The sequence below is a fragment of the Podarcis liolepis genome, assembly GCF_965112155.1.
Source record: "Podarcis liolepis genome assembly, chromosome: 15".
NCBI lineage: Eukaryota > Metazoa > Chordata > Lepidosauria > Squamata > Lacertidae > Podarcis > Podarcis liolepis.
Window position 1 is genome coordinate 15,624,743 of NC_139566.1, and position 26,492 is coordinate 15,651,234.

The 26,492-nt window shown below is 50.7% G+C and overlaps 1 protein-coding gene across 2 annotated transcripts; it reads right to left on the bottom strand.

Annotated features, from left to right (window-relative positions):
* On the bottom strand, window positions 1-26,492 carry AP5B1 (adaptor related protein complex 5 subunit beta 1). Of its 2 annotated transcripts, none has more exons than XM_083476216.1 (3): window positions 26,165-26,492; window positions 3,938-4,100; window positions 1-2,694 (listed from the first exon to the last, which is right to left on the bottom strand). In XM_083476216.1, the coding sequence occupies exons 1-3, from the start codon at window positions 26,266-26,268 to the stop codon at window positions 112-114; spliced, it is 2,850 nt and encodes a 949-aa protein (XP_083332342.1). In that variant the 5' UTR covers window positions 26,269-26,492; the 3' UTR covers window positions 1-111. The 2 variants fall into 2 exon arrangements, with proteins under 2 accessions (XP_083332342.1, XP_083332343.1); XM_083476217.1 differs by lacking the exon at window positions 26,165-26,492 and adding an exon at window positions 5,881-9,707.

The following is a 26,492-nucleotide window of genomic DNA, read 5'->3' on the forward strand; positions in this document are numbered from 1 at the left end:
TATAGCCATACATATGCATTTATTTTGGGAATGCCAAAATGTTTAACAGATATACAAGCCCAGACCGCGTTACCTCGTGGGCTTCCTCCCCACCCCCCGGAATCCATTCTTTCAACTCGCTTCCACGAGACTTTGCAAGTAGCTGTTCAGCGAGGGCAGCAGTCTCCAGTTGTCTGTGCGAATGCCCACGCAGGCCGCCTCTCCCACACTCTGCACCCGGAGGAGAATGTGGTACTGGGGAGGGAGGGCCATGCCAATTTCGTAGGAGCCCGACTGCTCGGCCAAAACGTACCGGGAAAAGTGATCGCATACCAGGGACGGCAGGGACTGAGGTGCCACAGCCCAGGTGGTGAGGCTTTCGGCGCCTGCTTCATTGCTGTCAGGGTGAAGGCGTTGCCAGAGGGCGCCAAAGAGACGGCGGCGCTTTTCTAAACTCCAGGAAGGCACCGCCAGGGGCATGAAGAGATCGGGAAAGGCTACCTCCAACGGCTCCAGCTGGCTGGAGCGCGTAAGGCCTTCCTGGGTTGTGTAGAGAGCAAAAACATCCAGCTGCGTCGGGTAGGGGCAACGTGGCTGCAACGTGAGCGTCAGCGTCCGGGGAGGGCGCGCTGCTGCGAGACAGGGCACACACAGTTCCGGGACAGGCTCATAATGCCGGTCCAAGCACATGAAGCGAAGGACCACGCAGAGCAGGAGGTTGTAGGGGGGGCTTGAAGGACCCGTGTGGACCAGCTGGTACGTCAAGCTGAGCTGCGATGGGGCGCGGGGCTCCAGCAACCACTGGCAATAGCCCTCCACGTCTTGCTCAGGGCGAGGGGCCTGCTCAGGCCTGTTGCCGCTTGCCCCCACCCGCCGCAGCCTCAGTGGGGCTGGCTGCACCGGGTGCACGGTCAAAGAGGCCACGAAGCTCTGGCTGTCAGCCACGATGGAGGAGGAGAGCGTCCGGGCCTTGACGGCACCTCCCGGAGCCAGTACGGCCCCGAGCTTCTCGCCAGAGAGGTTGGCCAGCAAAGTGTAGTAGAAGCGAGCCCGGTCTCGCACGTCCACGTCCAGGTGGCTGAGAGACACAGCTTGCAGGAGGTCGGCTAAGTGGGCTGGGGCAGGCAGCGGGCGCAGCCGCATCAAGTTGCGGCAGACACTCAGGAGGACCTGGCCTGAGCGCCAGCCCCCAAGGCGGCCCGAGGCTACCAGGCGCCTCAGGAACTGCATGGTGCTCCCCTGAGGGACGTCCTTTTCCTTTGCCAGCCGCGCCAAGACCTTGAGGTGCCAAGCCAGGTCCTCCTCTTGCAAGGGAATGCCCACGACGAGCCCTTGCAAGGCCTGGGCCAGCCCGCTAGCCCAGCCGCCCTCTTCTGGAAACTTCCACGCCTCATCCAGAAGATCTATCAGGTTCGGCGCCAGGGCGCAGTTCTGGCGGTACAGGCCCAAGAGGCACTGGGTGAGCTCTGCCATTGGCTGCTCTCGGGAGCCAAAGTAGCGGGCGAATAAGAAGGCTGCCCGGAAGAAAAGCCGGGTGGCCTCCGGTCCTCCTCCCCTGGCCACCAGCCCCGCAAGGGTCAACACGTGCTCCAGGAGGTATCCCACAGCGCGCTCGGCCGTTGGGCCTTCACTCTCCACGCACACGAGGCACAGCAGGTTCAGCCGGGCCAAAACCGTGCCCTGGTCCTGGAAGAGTCCGGGGAACAGGCCGGACGTGGTGCGAGGGGTGAGCAAGACCGGCAGGCCCTCGTCCTCAGTGGCTGAGCCCAGCGGCCGGTTTTCAGGGAAGTGCAGGAGGCAGTCCAAGTGGAAGAGCTTCACCGGGGCGGGCAAGGCCGGGTGCTGGGCCAGACCCACGAGGCGGCGCAGCAGGAAGGCCTCGTCCTCAGCCGTGAAGAGGCTGTCGGTGAAGAGGCCCTTGAGCTGCAAGACGGCATGCTGGAGCGTCACCCCCGCCGTGCCAAAGAGGCGCACCAGCTGCGCCTTGAAGATGGCGGGAGACTGTGTACGCACGACGCTGACGGCCTGGGCCAGCTGCCACAGGAGGTGGCTCTGGGCCACAGAGGACAGGAGGTAGGAGCTGTCAAGGAGGGAGGACACCACAGCTTTCAGGTCCTTGACATCGCCCGGCGAGGGGAGCAGGGCCAGCTGCTCGAGGGTCGCCACAGAAAGGTCCCCCAGTTCCCTCGTGGCCTCCCATACTAGTCCCTCTTTGCTCTCCAGGAGCTCCCCCAGAGTCCCGAGGCCTCCCCGTCTGGCCAAGCGCAAGATGGCGTTCCTCAAGGCCAGCCCGTAGAGCAGCGTGTAGCCCTGGTGGGCGGGCGATGTCTCCTGGTGTTGCAGGGAGCGCAGGACGGCCAGGCGCTGAGAGAGGAGCCCCGGGTAGCAGCTCTCAAGCTCCCGCAGGCACTCACAAGCTGCAACTCGCACGGGGCGCTCCGCGGCTCCCCCACGGCAGTCGTTGAGGTCGGACACCAGTTGCAGCAGGAGAGAGAAGTATTCATGGGCAGCCTGGCAGCTCTCGGCGAAGGAGTCTGTGGCCACCAGTACTGTTGCCATGGCATAGAGGAGTTGGCACCGCAGATACGCCTGCTGTTTGGACGAGGGGCCCAACTGGCCGAAGAGGGAGAGGAGGGACGCGGCCACCTCTTGCCCAGCCTTGGCATCTGGGCATAACAGGGTGGGGTACTCCAAAAGGAGGGTCAACATGGAGATCTGTCCAGAAGGGGGAAAAGAAGAAGCTGTCAGGGAAAGCCAGGTGGAAAAAACAAGTCTTTAGACTTAAGCTGACAGAATATGCACAGCTTGCAGACTTAACATATAGAATAAGAGAACAAGAAGAAAATACGTTTAGAGAAGATTGGAAAACGTTTATTGAATATATGGGGGGAAATTGTGTACACTTGAAAACTTGGGCAGCGCTAAGATAAATTCAACAGTGTAAATAAGTTTTGATGGATTTAATAATGGAATACTGAATGGTTTAGTTTTTGTAAAATATGCAGGGATTTATGATATGCAAAATGACCCATAGAAAGAGAAGAAGGGAAGTCATTGATATTTTAAGGATGCTTAAATGAGCATTCTAAATTGCAAAACAGAAAATTTAATTAAAAAGTATATAAAAAGAAAAAAAGTCTTTAGAAGGCCCTACATGAGGGGGCATGTCCGACACTGAGCAGTGTTGAAATCTCCACTCAGTGAGCTTAGGCTAGTCACTGTTCTACCTTGGAGGGTTGTTGTGAGGATAAATGTGGAAAGAAGAGAACTATGTATGCCACCTTCAGCTCCACGGAAGAAAGGTGGGCCATCAATGAGACAAACAAACAAATATTTATAGCTTTTTGAAATGTTTTTTCTCCCCTCCCCCATCCTACTTCTTTAGGTCGCTTGAGTTTTTTATTTGCCTCTTTGTTTTGTTTTTTACCTTGTGTTATAAGTATCTGCTGGTGTTCACATTGCATTTACATGGGGTACATGTGCAGATTGGTTTGATTCACGGTTTTGTACACCAGTGGGCACATTCCGAATTCTGAGGAAGCTGAACACAAAATGGCAGCCGTGTGATGTGCGGCTAAGACAAAATGGCCGCCACGGGCAACGCAGCACATCCCAAATGGCAGCCGTGTCTAAAAGAGCAGGGAAAGAAACAGGAACACAAAATGGTGTGTTGCTGCCCACCCCAATCTTGTGCATTGTGGATTTTTGAGGGGATGTTTACTTGAAGACCTTTTGTGGGTGCCATACTGGAGGGTTGGTGGACCTGCGAGCGAGACTCTTTGCAGACTTTTCCTCCTCTCCAGACTAGTGGTTTTAGTGGGCTCATTGACAGGGTGGTCTTCCCAAATGAGCGACAAGGCCAGTCTCACAACTTACCCTTTTGTGGCTGCTGGGGGAAAGTTAGAGGCATGTTCTCACCCCACCCACAAACACCCTCTAAGCCGTGGGTCTCACGTACCTTGATCTGCTCCCCCAGCCTCTCGCCTCGGAGCTCCTGCAACAGCTCGGCCACAAAGGTGTCGCCAGCCCCATGGGAGAGGAAGGCTGTGGGGCACGAGCGGAAAGAAGCAACTGCGCTGGCCCAGCCTTCCCCGCTCCTGGACCCCATGGCCGACAGAAGACTAGGGGGAAAGAAAGAGAATGTTAGTTATGCCTTCACACATCCCACTTAGTAGCAACCCTAGTCTTAAGGATGTGGAGGGCCACCTCCTTCTCGTCCTGCTTTGGTCACCCCACAGGGCATCATTTAGGGCATTTCAGAGGCCTTAAATTGGTAGCAATTCATCAATGCGGGATTCCACATAAATAGCAACCGTCCTGCTAGGGGTGGATAGGCCCATGTGGCTCAGTGGCAGAACGCTTGCTTTGAATGTAGAATGTCCTGGGTTCAATTCCTGGTGTCTCTAGGTAAGGCTGCGAGGGTCTCCCTGCCAGAAACCCTGGAAAGCCGCTGCCAGTCAGTGCAGACGATGCTGAGGTGGATGGACCGTTGGCCTGCCTTGCTATAAGGCAGCTTCCTGTGGCAGCAGTCCTGTTAAAGCAAATCTCTGCCCAGGAAGAACAAGTCTATGAGTCAGTGGCGTAGTGTGGGTTGTCAGCACCCGGGGCAAGGCAAGTAATTTGCGCCCCCTAACCCGTGGATTTGCGCCCCCTAACCCTAACCCCCAGATGTTGCGCCCGGTGCGGCAGGCCCCCCCTGCACCCCCCCCACGCTACGCCACTGCTATGAGTGGAACTGCCAGCCTCAGGGGCAGTCAACCTCTAAAATACCAGCTGCTTGGAGAAACAGCAGAGGACTTTTGTGTCCCATGCAGAATGAAAGGGAAGAGGGAGGAGGCGTTGCATTTTTATGTTGTGAAGCAACCTGAGAACTGCAGATTAAGGGCAGTATACAAATTTAATTATCTTTATTAATAATACAAAGCCCTCCCCCCTCTTCTTCCTAATTGTTTAAGCCAATTCATGAACCAAGAACGTATGCATTGACCACTAATAGTAAAACATAAGTTGTAGATATTTTTCCACATTTGTTATGCTATTTTTGTGATACAGTATACAAATGACATGAGAAAACTTGGTATACTTATTTGTATAACATTATTCTTGTTTATAACCCCCCCCAAAAAAAACCCTATAAAAGAAAGAAAGAAAGAAAGAAAGAAAGAAAGAAAGATGGAGGCTTGGCTATTGCAATGGCTGCCCCATAGAGTTCTGGGCCATAGACAGACAGGGAGTGAGAGTAGTTCAGTCAGTTGAGCATGAGACTGTGAATCTCAGGGCCGTAGGTTCACGTCCCATGTTGGACAAAAGATTCCTGCATTTCAGGGGGCTGGACTAGATGACCCACGTGGTCCCAACTCTACAATTCTACGAAAGGTAATAATAATATGTCAGGCAAACCTGTGGCCTCTTGATGTTGCTGGACTACAACTCCCATCATGCATTTCTGCCCCACCTCCAAGCCGCTCCAGCTGGTTGTGCACGGTTCCCTTCTTCCCCATTTTAGCCTCACAACAACTACCGGTCTGTGTGATAGACCAGGCCGAGGGAGCAGGACTGGCCCAAGATCCTCCAGGGAGCAAGGGGGTCACATACTCCCCCACTACAGGAAATGGGGCCCGCATTGTGTGGGGCTGGGAGAAAACCCCTTTGTACAGGGGAGGAGAGAAAGTGACTTCCATAGGATGGTGCGCCGCCCCACGCCACGGAAGGGGGGTGGCCAGGTCTGGATCCACAGAAAGTTTGTGCGCCTGGAGGGAGACCTACAAACAACATGGACTCGTGGAGGTGCAGGGCGGTGGGGCTTCTGCGGGGCCAGGGAAAGTGTGGGACAACGCACCCCACCCCCACGAACCGTTTGCACGCAAATGCAACACCTTCCCAGTCGCGACCCACACGTACCTGCGGGGCTCGCTCGCTCCTCTACCTCCGCTTTTGCAATTGCAGCCGCTCAGCTGATCTCCGGTCCCGGGCAAAGCGGCGCTTCCGACTTCCCTCCCCGACGATCCCGCCGGCCGCCGCTAGAGGGAAGCGGAGCAGCGGCGGAGCAGAGCAGGAGAGGAGCAATTGGAAGAAGCGGCGGTGGGTTCATTATTTTAAAAGGCTCCTCCGAAAGCCATTGCTGCCTGTCCTGGGAGGTCTCTCCTCTAATCCCGCCCCTATGAAGCCCGCCGAGGACGAGTGCTGGCGAAAGACACTCTACACATGCTCTGAGACCAATTCCAAAATTATTATTATTATTAGTTATTTAATTATGTTTGAAGCAGGACCAGGAAAGAATATGCACAGAAGGGCGGAAGCTCAAAAGCATAGCCCCTTCCTTGCACACAGAAGGTCCCTGGTTCAATCCTCAGCATCTCCAGGTAGGACTAGGAAAACTCCAGAGAGCTGCTGCCAGCCAGTGTCTACAGCATAGAGCTAGATGGACCAGCTGTTCCCTATGTCCCTGGGAGAGCATGTTCCATCACTCCCGGAGCCACCAAAGAAAAGGACCTGCAAGGTAAGTCACAGCTGCAGCCCACAAGAGGCTAGAACTTGGCTCAGGACCTCAACAGGTGAGCTTAAAACCCGAGGCTGTACTGGAGAAGGCAGTCCCTGAGACATTCATTGTGGCCAGCGGTCAGGGAGGGTGGGAATTATAAATCATTTGGAGGGCCACAGGTCCCCTTATCCCTAGTGCAAGCCTTTAAAAGGGGGAAAGGGAACCCTTAGCCACCCGAGGGCCACATTCTGTCATAGGAAAGCTCCCAGGGGCCACATACTTGGGAGGTGCAGTGCCAGAGGCAAATGTTGGCCAAGTAACAGACTACAGCAGACTACATCTCAGCCATGCAAATGCTATAGTTTTCCACGCTGAGACCTAGCAGGGCTTCATTTGGCCCCCAGGTTCTCCATTCTTGCTTTAAAAACGCAGCCATCTTGAGCCGGGCCCAGGAAAAACACGGTCCTTTTCTTTTCCTAGGCCAGAGCACAGGTCTCTCCTGCAATCTGGAACTGCACAATCGAGAAAAAATAAAGAAAGGGGAGGAGGCCTTTCTTCAGCTTCTCAGCTGTCAGGGAAGGGAACAGTGCCAACAGCTCCAGGGAGCATCTCTCGGGCGCACGGCTCACGGTGCCCAAGCAGCCTGTTGGAAGAAAACAGTTTTTGCTGGAAACTGTTGGCTCACCTTTTGGGAGGGGGCAAAGTGAGCGGTTACATGAACTGTTACTCAGGCCTTACTCAACGAAACTCCTGCAAGCCTGCTCTTGCCTTCAGCCTCCCTTCGCACCCATGGCCGGGCGTAGCTGCCACGGCAGCGCCTCCGTTAGTTGCTCTGGAGATCTTATCTGGAGAAGGAGCCTGTCTCCCCAGGTTAGCTCCCCGGTCCAAAACTGGGGAGGGGAGGGGTTGCCCTTCTTGTATCTGAAACTAGCCTCCAGTTCAGAAAGTTTCTGTTTCTAAAAACCATGGCAAGTTTCTCACAGGAGAAAGGGGTTCGTAGGGTGTTTGCACTTCCTAAACTTAAGCAGGCATTGGACAAGGCTGGGGGGAACAAGCGTCTAAGCTTGTTCTCTCCTCACCCCCCACGCCCAAGTTATTGCTTGAGATAGCTGCTGGGGCTCATCCTCTCCCCACACAGTACACCCTGTGGCCTGGCCCTCTTGCCACCAGGGGTCTCCTGAACTACAGTGGTACCTCAGGTTAAGTACTTAATTCGTTCCGGAGGTCCGTTCTTAACCTGAAACTGTTCTTAACCTGAGGCACCACTTTAGCTAATGGGGCCTCCCGCTACCGCCACGCTGCCAGAGCATGATTTCTGTTCTCATCCTGAAGCAAAGTTCTTAACCCGAGGTACTATTTCTGGGTTAGCGGAGTCTGTAACCTGAAGCATATGTAACCCGAGGTACCACTGTAAGGGCACAAAAAGGACTGCTTTTGACCAGATGCAGAGTGCTGAACATTTGAGAAAGTGACCCTCAACCAAGGAATTGCACAGATTCTAGTTGATTTAATCAGCTACATCCTGTTGCCACCCCTAGACTGCGGCATGGATTAGCTAACGAATTGCAGATACCCCAATAGTAAGTGGCACTCTGTAGCTGCTTAGAGGCTCACAGCAACCAAATCTGTGGCTCAAAATTAAGCCTGTGTGTGAGATTGGAGGGGGCAGTGGTTTCTACAAAGCAGTGCTCAACTGCGAGTCCCCAGCCAGTTTAGCCAATGGTCAGGGACGATGGAAGGTGTAATCCAACAGCTGGGGACCCAAGGTTGAAGTATGTTGGTTTAAAGGTATTTTTTTTACTTCGCACCAAGTATTTGAAGCACAAAGCTTCCTCTTAGGAATCCTGGGAACTGCAGTTTGTTAAGGGTGGTGGGAATTGTAGTTTTGAGGGGTAAACTACAGTTCCCAGGGAAGCTATGTGGCTTTTAATGTATGATGTGGCTGCAATGTTAAGCCAGCCCTGCTGTGTTTGGAGGAGTCCCCCATATTCCGTCTGGTGAGGTGTTTGTGGGAGGAAGCTCTGGGCTCCTGCCTCCAAATTCTGCTCTGACAGCATCCACTGTGCAAAAATTAAAAAATGAGAGAGCTGTTGCTTTTGCAAAATGGGAAAGGTTGCCTGAGGTTGACGGCTGGGGATCAGAACTCCCTGGGTGTCCGCTCCACCTGCCCCCACTCGGCTTCCACATTCCTGTTTCAGCTAACACGCCTTCCTGCTTGCACCGGGACCTGTTCCCCAAGCGGTACCCGCCCATCCTGCCTCCAGGATTCAGCCCCAGGCAAGGGCAAGATCAACACCTCCAACAGCAGGCGACAGTTCTGAAGCATCAAAACAAATCCAGTCTCGGGATCAGCTAGGAAGGGCCATGGGTATAGCTTGCAGAGCATGTACTCCACTCCCGAAAGGTCCCAGGTTCAGTTCCCTGTACCGTCCTTACTTGAAACCTCAGAGAGCACCTCCCTGCCAGTGCAGACTTTTAAAGCTGAGATTAATTTGCCAAAGGTGCGCACAGAAAAGGTGAATTGAATCTGAACAACCTGTTTGCGATACTAGGTTTCCATCTGAAAGCACTAGGTAAAGGTAAAGGACCCCTGGATGGTTAAGTCCAGTCAAAGGCAACTATGGGGTTGCGGCGCTCATCTTGCTTTCAGGCTGAGGGAGCCAGGGTTTGTCCACAGACAGCTTTCCGGGTCATGTGGCCAGCATGACTAAACTGCTTCTGGAGCAATGGGACACCATGACGGAAACCAGAGCGCACGGAAATGCTGTTTACCTTCCCATCACAGCGGTCCCTATTTATCTACCTGCGCTGCTGTGCTTTCCAACTGCTAGGTTGGCAGGAGCTGAGACAGAGCAATGGGAGCTCACCCCATCATGGGGATTCGAACCACCGACCTTCTGATTGGCAAGCCCAAGAGGCTCAGTGGATTAGACCACAGCACCACCCGCGTCCCATACTGAAAGCACTATCCCAGTCTTGTCTGCTGTGACTGAGTCTACAATGTGGTGTCCTCTGGGTGTTGCCAAACTACAGCTTCCATCATCCCTGACCATGCTGACTAGGGCTGGTGGGATTTGCAGTCCAACAGCAGCTGGACCCAATCGGCAGGCAGCTGGACACTTCCAGGCAGACACCCGGGAAGGGACTGCCAGGGACTGAAGCAATTTGCATGCGTAAATTGTATCCTCTACCCAGTGATTTAGCAGGAGGTTGTACCAGCTGCTAACTATCGGAGTCGGAATGCCACGCTTGGCAGGCAGCACTCGCGAAAAGCCTGACCTACTTACCAGCTCCAGGTAGTTGGGCAAGAGGCCTTCTAAGTCCCTTCTCCCCCTAGGCAGGTGAAGAAGAAAGAAAAGAATGTACGTGGGTTTTGGCTCCATACTATAACTGTAAACACGGCCAGTCTCAAAACACCAGAGGTAAAGAGAAGGTGTTTTAAACTTAGTCCCGCATCCCATTCTGACAGCGACCAAACCGATGCCTCTGGGAATCCCGCAAGCAGGAGCTGAGGGCAACAACAGCAAGCTTATAATTAACAGCAACTGATATTTGAAGGCACATTTCCTCTGACAGTGTAGGAAGAACATAGCTGTTGTGGCTAGTACCCAGTCTCCATGAATTTGTTGGAGGACGCTGGTCATCAAGCCCTCCAAAAAGTTCTCCAATGAAAAGAGGGTTATCCTGTTCCCTCATCAGCTTTGTTCTTGTTATTTATACCCTGTTCATCTGACTGGGTTGCCCAAGCCACTCTGGGTGGCTTCCCACACATATAAAACATGAAACATTTTTTTAAAAAACTTTCCTATGTGGGGCAGCCTTCAGATGTCTTCTAAAGGTTGTTTAAATTACAGTGGTACCTCGGGTTACATATGCTTCAGGTTACATATGCTTCAGGTTACAGACTCCGCTAACCCAGAAATATTACCTCGGGTTAAGAACTTTGCTTCAGGATGAGAACAGAAATTGTGCAGCGGCGGTGCAGCAGCAGCAGGAGGCCTCATTAGCTAAAGTGGTGCTTCAGGTTAAGAACAGTTTCAGGTTAAGAACAGACCTCCGGAACGAATTAAGTACTTAACATGAGGTAACACTGTAGTTATCTCCTGGGCTTGGTGGTCACATAACTCCATGCCCTCCAATGTTTCTCCAATGAAAATAGGGACATCTTTAAGGAAAAGCGGGACATTCTGGGATCAAATCATAAACTTGGATGGCTTCTGAAAATCAAGGACTGTCCCTGGGAATTAGGGACACTTGGAGGGTCTGTATCTTGTGGGTACAAATCCCCCAGTTTCGGGATGTGCTGGGTGGATTCCTTTTGTCTGTCCTTCATTGGCTCATCCGAAGTTCTGGCGACATGAGGGCAGGAGCAAACCTTCCTCCTATCCATTTACTCCACAGGGTGCCTATTTTTAGACACCTCTGTGGTTTCCAAGGCAAGAGAGATCATGATTGCCAGGCAGCACCTCCCTTTTTATATATTTATAGCACTTAGGCCTGGCGATTGCACCCAAGTTCTGGAGGGGAGATCATACCCCAGTTTTGGATGGCAGCAGGGATCAACACGGTGCATGCGTAGACGTGCTCAACAACACCTGACAAACGCTTGGCTCTGCCCACTGTAGATGCTGGCCAGGGGTGACAGAAAAGCAGCCAGCACATGCTCAGAGATGCTCTCTTCACAACAAACAGCAGAGAGCCTTACATGCCACACTTTGTCGTATTTTAAAGGATTTCATGGGACATGGGTGGCGCTGTGGGTTAAACCACAGAGCCTAGGACTTGCCGATCAGAAGGTCAGCGGTTCGAATCCCCGCAACAGGGTGAGCTCCCATTGCTCGGTCCCTGCTCCTGCCAACCTAGCAGTTCAAAAGCACGTCAAAGTGCAAGTAGATAAATAGGTACCGCTCCGGCGAGAAGGTAAACGGCATTTCCATGTGCTGCTCTGGTTCGCCAGAAGCAGCTTAGTCATGCTGGCCACGTGACCCGGAAGCTGTACGCCGGCTCCCTCGGCCAATAAAGCGAGACGAGCACCGCAACCCCAGAGTCGGTCACGACTGGACCTAATGGTCAGGGGTCCCTTTACCTTTACTTAAGGGATTTCATACCTGCGCCGTAAGGGCCCATGAATCACCCCTGGCCCCTGGATTCCACTTCATGACAATCATGACTTTCTCTCTTGAGTTTCTAGTCCTTAAGATGCATATGGCTAAGAGAGGATTTTAGGACTGTCACTTTGGGTGCCTTCCATAGCGTCCTGTTCCTCAGCACATCTGGCAAGGGCCAATTACATTTATTCGTGCAAAAACAATGCAAAATCCAGCAGATTTGCCTCACTAGCTATTTTAATAACAAGTCTGAGAATCTTTTTTTTTTTTTGTTCTCTCTCTTATTCCCTCCCCATATTTTGATTTTATTGTCTAAATTATGCAAAGAAAGAAAGCCTGACAATCGTGACATTCTTGACTCCTTCCCCCTGACCCCGTTTTGCAAATGGCAATCCTCCTCCTGCCTCAGTTTCCCTTCTGCGGGATGAAGTTAATGATACTCCTCCTGTCCCCAAGGAGGGGGCGGGTGGTTTCACTAGTGAATGCGGGTGAGGCAATGCCTGCACGGTGGAGATGAAAGCAGCAGCAGAGCCAACATTTTAAAAAGCACGGCGGGCTGTTATTAAATTAATATTAACTGGGACGTGATAACTGTGGGACACGTGCTCTTTGTGGCCTCTGCAGCTTAAGCCCCGCAGCCCTTTGAGCGCTGGGCTGGAAGGCAGTTCAAAGAAAGCACTCCCAGTTAGCTAATGGGCAGGTTGGCAAACACACACCCCATTCAGAAGTTGCGCTGGCTAGGCTGAGGCACCCAAAGCTTGCCTCCCTCTGGAGATCAGACTTGTGGGCAAGGCAGCGTCCCAGAAATCCTAGCTCCAACTCTCTCCCCCCTGCCCCCACCAGCCCCACTGCCTTCAAACGGGGCCCTCTCTGAATACCTCAGATGACCATGAGATCTGGGGTTGTGTAGTGTTGCCACATTTGGTCGGGCAAAATACAGGGCAGGGCAGGGGAGGGTGGGAATTGGGGGGCACACATATGAAACCGGATCCTCAAACCCACCCCTTTGTGGAGGGGGATTAACTGCCTACCCCACTCTTCAAAATAAGCTGCTGATTTTGAAGGCAGCTCCCCTAAGTTGGGATGTTTAGAAGTCCCATTCTCTCTCTCTCTCTCTCTCTCTCTCTCTCTCTCTCTCACACACACACACACACACACACACACACACACCTGCTTCAACTTTAGCAGACTAAAGAGGTTACTCTGTCATTGGTGCCCATTTTATTTTATTTTTATAAAATATTTATTAAGATTTTACACAAAACATACAAAAAAGAAAAAAGAACAACAGCTAACAAGAAAATTACCAAAAAAAAAGACCTAAAAAAACCGGTAGTTGAAAAAATAAAAAAGAAGAGAAAAAAGAAAGAACAATATCTTAAAAAGAAATAATCCATTTTTCAATATCCTTAAGTTCATTTGCTTATTTCCTTGACCTCCTCACACCTCCCCTTTTGTATTCCCGTTTACAAAGTCCTTTCAGCAAATACTTACCCTCTTTCATTTATCTTTACTCTATAATCTTAACCTATTATAACTATATATTTTCATCCAAATAACTATCTATATTTACATATTCTTATTAGCCTTGATACCAAAACCACTTATTTTCAGTCCAACATCATTTTAACATTCATTAATTTTACAGTATTTCTGTAGATAATCTTTAAATTTCTTCCAGTCTTCTTCCACCGACTCTTCTCCCTGGTCTCGGATTCTGCCAGTCATTTCTGCCAGTCCATCATCTTCATCTGCCATTCTTCCAGAGTGGGTAAATCTTGTGTCTTCCAATACTTTGCAATAAGTATTCTTGCTGCTGTTGTAGCATACATAAAAAAAGTTCTATCCTTCTTTGACACCAATTGGCCGACAATGCCTAGAAGAAAGGCCTCTGGTTTATTCAAGAAAGTGTATTTAAATACTTTTTTCATTTCATTATAGATCATTTCCCAGAAAGCCTTAATCCTTGCATTGGTGCCCATTTTAGATGGTAAGCGGATTCTGGAAAACACCATCAATACTGATGGCATGTATGAAAAGCCCTATTGAATCAGGCACATCTAGTCTGGCATCCTGTTCTCAGTGGCCAACCAGGTGTCCGTGGTGGGAAGCCGTGAAGCAGGACCTGAGCACAGCCCCAACGCTCTTCACTTGCGATTGCCCACAACTCACTAGAGCAGGGGTCCACAAACTAAGGCCCGCGGGGTGGATAAGGCCCGAGGGACTCGTTTATCCGGCCCGCGGCGACAACCCGCCACCTGCTACCACTGCCCGCTGTTACCAAGCGCTGTACTGTGCGGCTGCCAACTTCTGGGTCGGAGGAGCACCGGAAATAGCGCGCATGCGCAAGCGTTATTTGCGCATGCGCATGCTTTTTTCCCAGTGCACATCCGGGTCGGAGGAGGCCCGTGCACATGCGCACAAGCTATTTCTGGAGCTCCTCCAACCCGGAATTGCGCCAGAAATAGCGTGTGCACACGCATATGGGCACATGCTCCCCCGCCCTCCGGCCTGCCGCACAATCGGCGCTGGAGACACCAGCCTGAGGCACGGTAAGTTTACTGAGCCCTGATTTAGAGGCATACGGTGGAGGCGGAACAAAGCCATCATTGCTAGTAGCCATTGACAGCCTCCTCCTCCTCCATGAATTTGTCCAATCCTCTTTTAAAGCCATCCAAGTTGGTGGCCATCACTGTCCCCTGTGGCAGGGAGTTCCATAGCTTAACATTGTGCTGTCTGAAAGCCTTTCTCTTGTCTGTCCTGAATCTTCATTGGATGTCCATAGGTTCTAGTGTTATGAGAGAGAAAAGCTTTCACTCTCTGCTTTCTCCCTGCAAATTTTTTTTTACACGTCTCCTCTTTCTATCATGTCTCTTGTTACTCACATTTCCTCTAAACTGAAAAGTCCCAAATGCTGCACCCTTTCCTCATAGGGGAGTGACTCTGTGCCCTTGATCATTTGGGTTTGCCCTTTTACAAACTTTTCCCAACTCTACAATATCCGGGTGAGGCGACCAGAACTGCTCACAGTGTTACCAAAAGCAGTAACACCATATAGATTTGCATAACGGCAATATGATGTTGCCAGTTTTATTTTCAGTTCTTTTCCTAATGATCCCTAGTACGGAGTTTGCCTTTTTTCAGAGCTTGCCTGTCCTCTGAAATAAAAAGCCCTGAATATTGTAACTTTTAAAATCGTAACATATAGAGTGGTACCTCGGGTTACAGACGCTTCAGGTTACAGACTCCGCCAACCCAGAAATAGTACCTCAGGTTAAGAACTTTGCTTCAGGATAAGAACAGAAATTGTGCGGCGGCAGCAGGAGGCCCCATTAGCTAAAGTGGTACCTCAGGTTAAGAACAGTTTCAGGTTAAGAACGGACCTCCGGAATGAATTAAGTTCTTAACACGAAGTACCACTGTACTAGCAGGCTGCATTAAGAACCACCCTTCAACAATATGTTGAAAACCAACGAAACTTCCATGAAATGAAAGAATAAATCCCGTTCTTAGAGATTACAAATCTGAAACCCTGCCCCTGCCGCCCCCTCAAAGGCATTATTTTCCTCTCTCTTCTAACCATTAGTCACTACTTCCTCTCCACAACAACAACAAAACTTGGAACAAAACTCTGGACTCAGGAGCCTTGCTTCAAAAGAAGAAGGAATACCCTCCTTCTCTCATGTTCTCTCAGCATTTAAGTGGATTCTCCCGCAAGGTGGACAAGGAAAGGAATACTAGCTTTTGTTTTATCCGCTCCCTGCAAGCAAAACATTAGCAACCCAGGAATCTCTCTGCCTTCCAGGATGCCCACTATGTAACACTTTGCCTGATCGTCATTCCTGTTAGTTTCTCCTTCCCTCCCTCCTGCCGGTATTTGGATGAACCTGTTACACTGGCGCCACAGCCGGTCCCTTTGGGCGTGATCAGCGTCTTTCGGAAGCCTCGCATCCTGCTGACAGGCTATGTTATTGGGGGGTGGCGGTGGTGCGGGGGCAGATGGGCAAACTGGAAATCTGAGCGTCCCTTTAGGCTGCAAGGCCAGTTTCCACAACCGGATCTAAGAGATGTGGCTCCCCAGGAATTTTATAGCTGCTCCTTCCTCAGTACCTCCCTACTTCTGTGAGCGTACTAACCTGTGCCAAGACCGTGTGCCTCCGTATAACAACAGTGCCAAATTTAGGATGGTGTGGGTCATTCCCTGCAACAGGGTGCCGAGCTGAGGGGGCACAAAATCATCATCATCATCATCATCCCAGTCATACCTCATCTTACGTTTGCTTCATGTTACGTTCTTTCAGGTTACGTCCTGCGGCAACCCAGAAGTACTGGAAAGGGTTACTTCCGGGTTTCGCCACTCGCACATGCGCAGAAGTGCTAAAACATGCTTCGTGCATGTGCACAAGTGCCAAATCGCGCCGCACACCTGCGCAGATACGGTGCTTCAGGTAGCGCTCTTTTCATGTTGCGAACGGGCCTCTGGAACGAATCCCATTCGCAACCAGAGGTACCACTGTATTTAAGGTACCCTCCAACATTTCTCCAGTGAAAATAGGAGCATCCTAAGGAAATGTGGGACATTCTGGGATCAGATCAGAAAACGGGACGGCTTCTGTAAATCTGGGACTGTCTGTGGAAAATAGGGACACCTGGAGGGTCTGTTTTTATATGTGCACCTTCTCAAAGGTAGGCCCTGGTGTGCTTCAGAGCATGCGCAGAACGGAATGTGAGTGGGAAGAGGGCATGAAAATAAGATTTTTTTGGGGGGGGGGTTGCGCACCAAATTTTGTCCTGGCTCAGGGCGCCATATTACCAAAGTCCGCCTTAATACCAGTTTCTGGGAATCGCAGATGGAGAGAGTCTTGCTGTGGCACGCAGGGACCCACCTGGTATCTGGATAGACACACCTCAACCTTTTAAAATCCATGCCCCCTTTTAGCTAATGCAGCAATCGCATGCCCACCCCCCTCCAGCTCCAAACCTGGCTCTCCTGCTTATTTTATCTGAATTTTCAAAAGGATGGCAATATAATGACTTCTAATTATAAATTATATTTTCAAGCTTGATAATAAAGATGAACCAAAATACTTAAAATGTGTGGTTTTTTTCAAATAAAAAAAAATCCACAGGAAATTGGAAACTACACCGAATGACTGATGCCTCATGCTTGTTGCCTCATTTGGATTCTGGGCACCATGGAAGACAGAGCACATCTTAGGTCGATTTCAATGTACAGCCTGTTGCGCTGCTTTGTTTTAGCGGCCATCAGGGCAGAAGCACCAGCTTTGCAAAGCCATATGGGTGAAAACAGCATAATGATGCGCAGGGACTGCTCTCCTGTTTTGCGGTATACAGGGAGCCATTTCAACCCAAACTTTCCCAAAGCGAACTGTTTGGAACCATCTTTGGCAGACGAATGACACTTGCCGTTCAAAAGCTCCTCCTGGGAGATACCCTGGTAAGGACTGGATGTCAGTGGCAAAAAACGTTCCTCACAGAGTGCTCCTAAACGGTCTGCTCCGTTTCCTGTGCCAGAGGATTGTGTGCCATCTGCAGAATCAAGTTTGCTAACTAATGAAACTTTTCCCCCCAAAGGGTTTCTAGATGGTCCACGTCAAGGCTTATCAACACTTCATCTTGTTCCGCTGATTTTCCCTGGGGGAAACCGCTCTTTAGCACTCAGTCGGAGCAAATGGCGATTCAAGTTTTCCCCAGATTGCCGTTATTATTATTATTATTATTAAATTTGTATACCACCCTTCATCCGGAAATCTCAGGACTATTCACAGCATAAAAATACAAGACACATAATACAAACAAAATACACAATAAGAACAAGAACAAACCGAACCAATAACCTCTCCACTCCCTCCCACAAACACAATAGGATGTTAGTCAGCCCAAGGCCTGGTTGAAGAGGAACACTTTCACCTGGCACCTAAGTCTGTATAATGAAGGCACCAGGCGAACCTCCCTGAGGATGTTGCCACCCTCTGGACCTCTTGTGGAGGAGGCGCACGAAGAAGGGTCTCAGAGGATGGTCTCAGGGCCCATTTGTTCCAACCTATCACAAAACGGAAGGGTTTCCCTTGGAAAGGAGTGGGGCAAGGTGGAAACCGCTCAAACCCACGCTTTCTAGGCAAAGCAGAGACCCCCTGACTCAGTCCAGGCCTATAGTTGGTCTGGTCCAGGCATAGGCAAACTCGGCCCTCCAGATGTTGTGGGACTACAACTCCCATCATCCCTGACCACTGGTCCTGTTAGCTTGTAGTCCTAAAACATCTGGAGGGCTGAGATTGCCTATGCCTGGTCTGGTCCATCTGAAAGGCCTGACTAGGAGACGGATGAGTTTAGTGAGCGAAGCCCAAGGGATAAATAAATTAGTAGTCATTTTCTGGATTGGTTCCCTAACTAGATCTCCTCTGCCTCTCACACCCAGTCGAAGATCTCCCTCCGTCTCTTGTTTTTGTCGGGAGGGGGGAATAAAAGGGAAATTGTGAGTGCAGCACACCTCCAAGGAAGCAAACATAGGTATTTGGTTTCACTGATGGTCCGTCATTGTTCTTGAAAAGAAACACATGGCCACCCTATCTATGGAAACAGAAGACGTTTTACCTTTTTTCATCCATTAAAATATGGCACCATGGACTGAGCAGGATCCCAGAGCAACTGTTTTACATCGGCTTCAGAAGAAGACATGCAGAGCATGAGACAAGCCTATGGAGTAAAAACAATGAGGAATTGGAGGTGACAAAGTGTTACCTACCTAAAGAGTAACCTGAAGCAGAGAAAGTTCTGGCCAAAAAGAAGGAGGTGTCTTAATATGGCTAGGTAAACGCTTAAGTATGGATATTGAGTTCACCTAATCTGTGTACTGTACATATCGTTCCTGACATTGCCTGTCATTTAAGCACTGATTAAACACCTACACTCTGCATATCCAGTCTTCTCCCCGCTTTCCCCAAACGGCACATTTTGGGTGGAAGTCTATGATGCAATATGACGACTGGGGTGTATGCGGTGTTTGGGGAGGGGGGGACACACCATGCTCCTTCTGAGGTAGCTTATCTACCGTTGGACCTGATCCTGCACTCAGCTCTCGTTCGTGGCTCCTAGAAACTGACAGTATGCAACAGTGGCAACACCCTGGGAACGGCTTCAACTGGCCTGCTAAACCGGGTGAGGATAGCCAGTGGTTCTCAAGCACCTAGCAAGTTAGGGGCTTCCTCTGCCTGCGAAGACAGGATCCGGCAGATTGAGCAGATGGAACCAAAAGTGGGTCCAAGGGTCAAGAAGGTGGTTTGCTAAAAAGTGGGAAAAAGAAACTGTGCCAACAAAAAAGGAATGGCAAGACAAACTGTTCTGAGTATATTGAACTGGCTAGATTAACAGAGGCAATTAGAGATCACACTAGACAAGAGTTTCAAAAAGCATGGGGGAAATGCAGAGAATACTTCACAAAACAGTGCCTAAAAATACATACCTGGACTTGTTTCGATTAATGTCTGTAGGAGACTTTGTGGATATTTAAGTTATAATTAGAAAAATCTTAATAATTATTCATAAAGGAAACAGCTTATAAGAACTAAATAAGGAGGCCAGATACAGGATAAAGGAAGTCTTTTATTTGGTTGTTTGTATTGTTGTATGTTATGCTTGTTGTATGTTACGTTCACGTTTAATGAGGGTGGATTTCTGTATTGGGGGGTGGGGTTTATGTTATGTTGTAAATAAAATTTTCAATAAAAATTTATTAAAAAAGAAGAAGAAGGTGGTTTGTGCATGTGCTGTAGAAGGAAGTGAGGGGCAGATGGGAAGGTAGACCATCTAAGAGAAAGAAAACTCTAATCCTAAACTTCTGCTGCCTTGAAGGATATCTTCAGAAGAAAAGGCTAAAGAGTAAACACTACACAAATCCAGAGCCGAGTCCCTAAGACAGTTGGATGGCACCATGTATGCCTCCTTCCAGCAGCTCCTGATGTCAGGCTGGCGCCAAACATCTTCCTCTGCCTTCCTTTGAACCACATCAGCAAGGCCAAGAGGGGGTCTTGTCGTCTGGGCAGCCCAGAACCTCCATACCCCTTGCCCAGGCTTGCACCCCGAAGAAGTCCCTTTAGTGCTGCTAATGCAGCAATCTGATTTCACCCCCGGTGGGGCACTCCAGTCAACAACAAATGTGATGACCGTTCCATCTCCACAAGGACGGCAGCTTTGTAGATGGAATGACCCCCTCTCCTCCCCTGTTCTCTGTTCTGGGAATTATCGCTCCCCCCACCAAGCATCAAATATGACTGAGGGCTGCCAAAAAAGGTCTTGAGGACCACATGTGGCCCTTGGGCTGCGTGTTGGACCACTCTGCGTTAAAAACATGAATGGAGAACTTGTGGCTCTTGTTTCTTCTTCTTTGACTACTGGCCATACTTCCTGGAATCTGGAGTCCAACAACTTCTGGAGGGACACGGGTCCCCCGTCTCCAAGCTAGGGACTGCGTACACACCACACAGCACACACACCCCAAAAAAACAACCTGGGAACGGTAGCTTAGAGGGAGACTGTTCCAATGTTGAACGGCTTTTACCGTCAGAAAGTTCTTCCTGATCTTGAGTCAGAATCTCCTTTCTTGTAACTTGAATACATTGGTTTGAGTCCTACCCTCCAGAGCAGGAGAAAACAAGCTTGCCCCATCCTCCTTGCAACAGCCCTTCTGATATTTGAAGATGGCTATCTTATCTCCTCTCTAGAGAACTGCATGCATTGATTGTGGAGATGGAAGAGTCACCACAGTGGTTCTTGGCAACCAGCCAGATGGGCAGAGTAAAAATAAAACAACAACAACAACAATCCATTGGGTCCTAGAATGGGTGTAGCCAGGATTTATGTTGGGGGAGCAAGACACCCACCTGCCATTATCCTCTTGTCTCCTTTAGTTAAGTATTTTTATTTGTTTACTTGATGGGGGGGACAGCAGCCCCCCTCCTCCCCCTGCCTACACGCGGGTGGCGCTGTGGTCTGAGCCTCTTGGACTTGCCGATCAGAAGGTCGGCAGTTTGAATCCCCGCGGCAGGGTGAGCTCCTGTTGCTCTGTACCAGCTCCTGCCAACCTAGCAGTTCAAAAGCACACCAGCACACGTAGATAAATAGGTACCTGCGGCGGGAAGGTAAACAGCATTTCCATGCACTCTGGTTTCCGTCACAGTGTTCCGTTGCGCTAGAAGTGGTTCAGTCATGCTGGCCACATGACCCAGAAAGCTGTCTGTGGACAAACACTGGCTCTCTCGGCCTGTAAAGCAGGATGAGCGCCACAACCCATAGTCACCTTTGACTGGACCTAACCGTCCAGGGGTCCTTCCCCCTTTTTTTAACCTAGCGTCTGGAGCAGGGGAAAAACAAGCTGGCTCCATCCTCAATGTGAAGATGCCCTTTATGCAGGTTCATATGGCTGCTGGGAATTATAGCTCTGTTGGTGAGCTAGGTGCCATGAATTGGGGGGGGGCGCAGGGAGAGAGGTAAATGTGCTTTACCATAGGGGATATAAACAGCCACTGTCCAAAGATTGCTGCTCCCTGGTGTGCCCCTCCCCAGTCTCTGGCTGCTTCCCGTCACTCCAAAACACCCTTTCTTGTTTGCGAGAGCCTTGGCACTCCAAGTGCCGTTTGGAGTGCCAGAGGGCGGAACACAGCGAGCAGCTGCCTGCTGAGCCAGCCCCAATTAAGCACCCGGGACCTGGCTCGGGAGCTCCTGTGGCTTTGCCCGTGGGGCATCAGCAGGGCCCCAAGCAGGAGAGCCTGCCAAGGGACTCGACGACGCAGCAGCAGCAGCAGCAGCAGCCACCCTGCGTGGCAGGTGAATCACGTACGGTCCGGTCCTCGCCCAAGCAGAGGAACCTGAGGAACCGCACGACGCCGACGCCACTGGGGAGGCTCCCAGCCGGCACCGCAATGAAGTCGCGAGCTGCTTCTGAGCACCCGCTCCCTTCCCCGAGGGGGAAAACGCAAGATTGGATTCCAGAGCGGATTCCAGGAGCGTTGCCGCATCCACACCTGTCGCAGGCAGCCACTACAAAGAGCTTTCTCCTGGCACCTGGAAGGATAACGCATTTGCTGAGGAAGGGCCTTCACAGAACCGTAGAGCCCAACCCCCTGAGATGCCGGAATCCTTTTGCCCAACGTGGGGCTCAAACCCACAACCCTGAGATTAAGAGTCTCATGTTCTGCCGACTAAGCTATTCTTCCTGAAGTGACAGGACAAAGCCAGCTTTTCAGGGATACAACCCCAAGCTTTGTACCTGATTACTACTACTACTACTACTACTGTTGTTGTTGTTTTGCTGTTTTTACCGTGCCCATCTGACTCTGGGCAGCTTCCAACAGATATAAAAATATAATAAAACATCAGACATTAAAAACCACCCTATACAAGGCTGCCTTCGGATGTCTTCTAAAAGTTGTGCATTTATTTATCTTCTTGACATCTGATGGGAGGGCGTTCCACAGGGTGGGTGCCACTACCGAAAAGGCAGAGGCTTGTAGCTTCACTTCTCGCAGTGAGAGAACCGAAGAGAAGGCCCTCGGAGCTGGGAGCTCAGTGTCCAGGCTGAACGCTGATCGTTCGCCAAGATCCCAGCTCAAGCCTAAAACCGCTCAAGGGGGATGCAGTGTCCCCTTCCCTCCTCCATCAACAGCCACGAGACGCAGTGGCTCCCATTTGCCCTTGCTGATGGAGGCAGTGAGCACGTCCAGATGTCCCGTTCGCTGAGCATTCACCTGGATCCATTTGTGGGGAAGTCAGAAGATGCTGCGTCAAAGCAAGTCTTATCCCTTTACTGTGCATTTTCCCATTCCTTTCTTTTTTGCAAACAACAACAAAAAAGGTTGGCTCTTTTGGAGAAGTGGGTTTCTTGCCCAAGATCTCGTAATGGACTATAATTCTGCAACCTGAATTTTCTGGGGTGTGATTGAATCTGACCCCAAAACAATGACAAGTGGGAAAAGCGTGTTACCTGCAGGCACCTGTAGATTGGCACTAGGACCCTGGACTAGATGGACCACTGGCCTGATCCAGCAAAGCTCCTCTCATGTTCCCCCACTCCTGCCCTTGTGCCACAAAGAGGTGCACTTGGCTCTAGCCATTAGGCCTCACAGCCTCTTGACATCCAGGGCCTCGTGGTACTAGGGCACCAAGTTGCCCTCCCCCACAGCGCATGGGAGAGGTGCTTCTAGGACCAAGGTGAAAGCTCCCTTGTTATTTTTGCTCTTCGTGTTTGGATGTTGCTAATGTAATCATATTCTATTTACAGTGCTGAAATGTTTTTTTGGGTGCCTCGTTGTATTTGCTATTGTGTTGTTTTTATTATGAAACTGTTCTTTGCATGGCTAAATTTTCCGATGCGTTCCTGAGATCTTTGTTGTAACACGCTTTGAGCATGACTGGTGTTTTTGTGTGTGGAAAAGTGGCGTACAGATAGCATTACGAATGAATGATTGGAGACCCTCCCCCAGCTTTGCTGTCCCCCCGCCTCAAAGAACTGGGAACTTGAACCCTGGAAAACGCGCTCCCCTCATTCAACCACCACTGTCACTGAGCACCACAACTGCAAGCTCTCCACCTGCTCTGCCAGAAGTACAAACAGGACCCAGGAGTCCTGGTGCCTGGCTTCCATCCTTTTGAGTGAAATGAAAGGCTTTGCTTTGAGAAGGGGCTCCTCTGGAAGAGGGTCACAGCTTGTCCCCCGATCACTCGCTGCTTCTTTAAACAGGTTACCTTTTGCTTCTGAGCTGGCAACTGGGGGCTGATGGTACATTTGAAGACAGGTGTGGCCCTCGAGCCACCTGCTGTTGAATCCTGCTGCTACCAGAAATATATGCAGTTGCGTTCTTTTTGTGGAGTATATGGGGTCGTTTGTCCACCGTTGGTCCTCACCCTGCACTCAGCTCTCCCCTGTGGCTCCTAGAAACTGTTAGCAAGCGATGGCAGCCACACCCCGGGAAATTGCTTCGACTGACTGGCTAAACCAGGTAGCCTATTGGTCTCAAAACACTTGGTGAGTTAGAAATTCCGCCAGTGAGCGAGGATGGGCTCTGGCGGATTGAGCAGACGAGACTGACGGCAGCGGGTCTAATGGTCAAGAAGGCGGTTTCTGCACAGGCTGCGGAGGGAAGTGAGGGGCAGATGGGGCCCATCCACCTGGGAACGTAGCCCATCTAGGAGAAGGAAAACTCTGCTCCTAAACATCTGCTGCCTTGAGGGATATATTCAGCAGAAGAGAAGGCCAATAATAATAATAATAATAATAATAATAATAATAATTTATTACTTATACCCCACCCATCTGGCTGGACTTTCCCAGCCACTCTGGGCGGCTTCCAACCAAATATTAAAATACAATAATACATCAAACATTAAAAGCTTCCCTAAACTGGGCTGCCTTCAGATGTCTTCTGTTTGGTAGTTGTTGTTCTCTTTGACATCTGGTGGGAGGGCGTTCCACAGGGCGGGTGCCACTACCGAGAAGGCCCTCTGCCTGGTTCCCTGTAGCTTGGCTTCTCACAGCGAGGGACCCGCCAGAAGGCCCTCAGTGTCCGGGCAGAACGATGGGGGCTAAGGAGTAAACCCTAAACAAATCCAGAGTGGAGTCCCTGAGACGCTGGGGAGTGCATTGTATGCCTCCTTTTGGCAGCTCCTGCAGTCAAGCCAGAGCCAAATGTATTGCTCTGCTTTCCTTTGGACCATAGCAGTGAGGCAGGTGGAAGTGGTTTGTTCCCTGGGAGGGCACTTTGGCGCTGCTAATGTAGTAGTTTGACTTCACCCCCAGAGGCACACTCCATTGTCTCTCGAGACAGATGGATGCCAACAACTTAGGTATTTTCATCCACTCCAGGTCTGCAATGTCCACTTCTTCACTGCTCATACTATCCATGCCCAGATTTGCACTAACTGCCCCTCGCACCACTGCTGTTCAGCCGAGCATGGAGACAGCACTTCACCCATCTCATTATTAAGCCTTCACCCTTTTCACAAATGAAAACCAAATTATCTGAAACTCAGGCCCCAGAAATGCCCAGTTCCACCCCCCCTCCCTTCATCCATACAATACTAACTGAATCCTTCCATTCCTTTTTCCATTTGCAAAATGGTTCACAGCCTTCATTGTGTTTGCCACTTCAACAATCCCAGACCCGCCAAGTGTCCCTATTTTCCCTGATTTAGAAAAGCCACCCCTGTTTCTGATTTGATCCCAGAATGTCCCGCTTTTCCTTAGGACATTCCTCTTTTCATTGGAGAAATGTTGGAGGGTATGGAGTTTTGCGACCCCTCCCCCCCAGCCAACGTGATAAATAAATCTACCCAGTGGCGTAGCGTGGGGGGGTCAGGGGGGCCCGGCCGCACTGGGCACAACATCTGGGTGCTCGCACTCGCAGCTCTCTGCCCCTACCTGGCTCACTCACTCTCTCTCACTGCAGTGCTGGCTGTGCGAATCCGAGCCGAGCCGCTGGGTCGCTGCCCACTGTGGAGGGGGTGGGTGCCAGGCGTGTGGTGCGGAGAGAGAGCGAGGGACTATCTGGGGGAGGGACAGTGCAGCGGCCGCCCAGCGCAGCGCTGAGCGCGGGAGAGAACCACACCAGACCAGACCAAGCAGCAGCAAGAAGAAGCTGGCAGCAGCGGCAGGTTACGGGTTAGGGGGCGCAAATTACTTGCCTTGCCCTGGGTTAGGGGGCGCAAATTACTTGCCTTCCCCCGGGTTAGGGGGCGCAAATTACTTGCCTTGCCCCGGGTGCTGACAACCCACGCTACGCCGCTGAATCTACCACCTTTAGAAGACACCTGAAGGCAGGCCTGTATAGGGATGTGGGTTTTTTTAATAGACAGTGTATAAATAATAAAATTATTATTATTATCATCATTATGGAATTGTTGTTTTTTAGTCGTTAAGTCGTGTCTGATTCTTTGTGACCACATGGACCAGAGCACACCAGACACTCCTGTCTTCCATTATGGAATAGGACGTCCCTATTTTCATCGGAGAAATGTTGGAGGGCATGCAATTCTTGGAAACAAAACACATCCATACCCCCCCCACTCTAATTCACAAAACACACAGAACTCATTATACACCTTTAGGCACCAGGCAAAAACATTCCTTTTTCAACCAGGCCTTTGGCTAATCCAATTTACATCTTATACCCTTTTAAAATGTGGGTTTTTTTGGGGGGGGGCTATTGGGCTGTTGTTTTATTTTTATTAGGTATATTGTGGTTTTATATCTTGATTTTATTCTGTGAACTGCCCTGAGACCCCTGGGTATAGCGCGGTATATAAATTCAACAACAACAACTGTAGAGGAAAGTGACAGTGATTTGACGAAGGTTGCACACCAAGGTCTGTAGCAGAGGTGGGGAATTAAAACCAGCTCTCTCTCCTTAAAAGCCACAAGGATCTCCATAACCCTCGGGGAGATTCTCCTCTTCTGGGGCCCCGCAGTCCACACCCAGGGCTCTTCAGGAGACAGCAAACACGATTTGAAAAGGCACCAGGACTTGCAAACCCACGCAGGAAGGGCCTGATTTTCCACCTCACGCCACCCGCCCAGCTGACTTACCGCTGGAATATGCTCCGCCGCCCGCCTCCAGCAGGATCCTCCGTGCCGCAACCTGGAGAGGAACAACAGCGCAGCTTCTCCTCCGCCGCCGCACCCCGCCCCATTCCCCGGGGCGCTGCGAGGCAGTTGTTTGCAAAAGCGCCCTGTCATTTCTTCCGAGGCCAGCGAGGCACACCTGGACCTGACCTTGCCCAAACGCTCACCTCAGAGAATCCAGGCACGCACCTCTCGGGAGCAGGTGGGGACATGGGCGTAGCCAAAGGGGGCAGCTGCCTCCCCCCCCTCAAGTAAAACAATAGAAATACTGAAGTAACTGACCAGTCACGTC

Bases quoted from the DNA above. Each gene is read 5' to 3' on its own strand.
- AP5B1 (XM_083476216.1), bottom strand. From the start codon at position 26,268: ATGGGGCGGGGTGCGGCGGCGGAGGAGAAGCTGCGCTGTTGTTCCTCT. The intron at 4,101-26,164 runs GTAAGTCAGCTG...CTTTCCCCCTAG, and splicing joins CGGCGGAGCATATTCCAGCG to TCTTCTGTCGGCCATGGGGT. The intron at 2,695-3,937 runs GTACGTGAGACC...CCTTCTGGACAG, and splicing joins GGCTGGGGGAGCAGATCAAG to ATCTCCATGTTGACCCTCCT.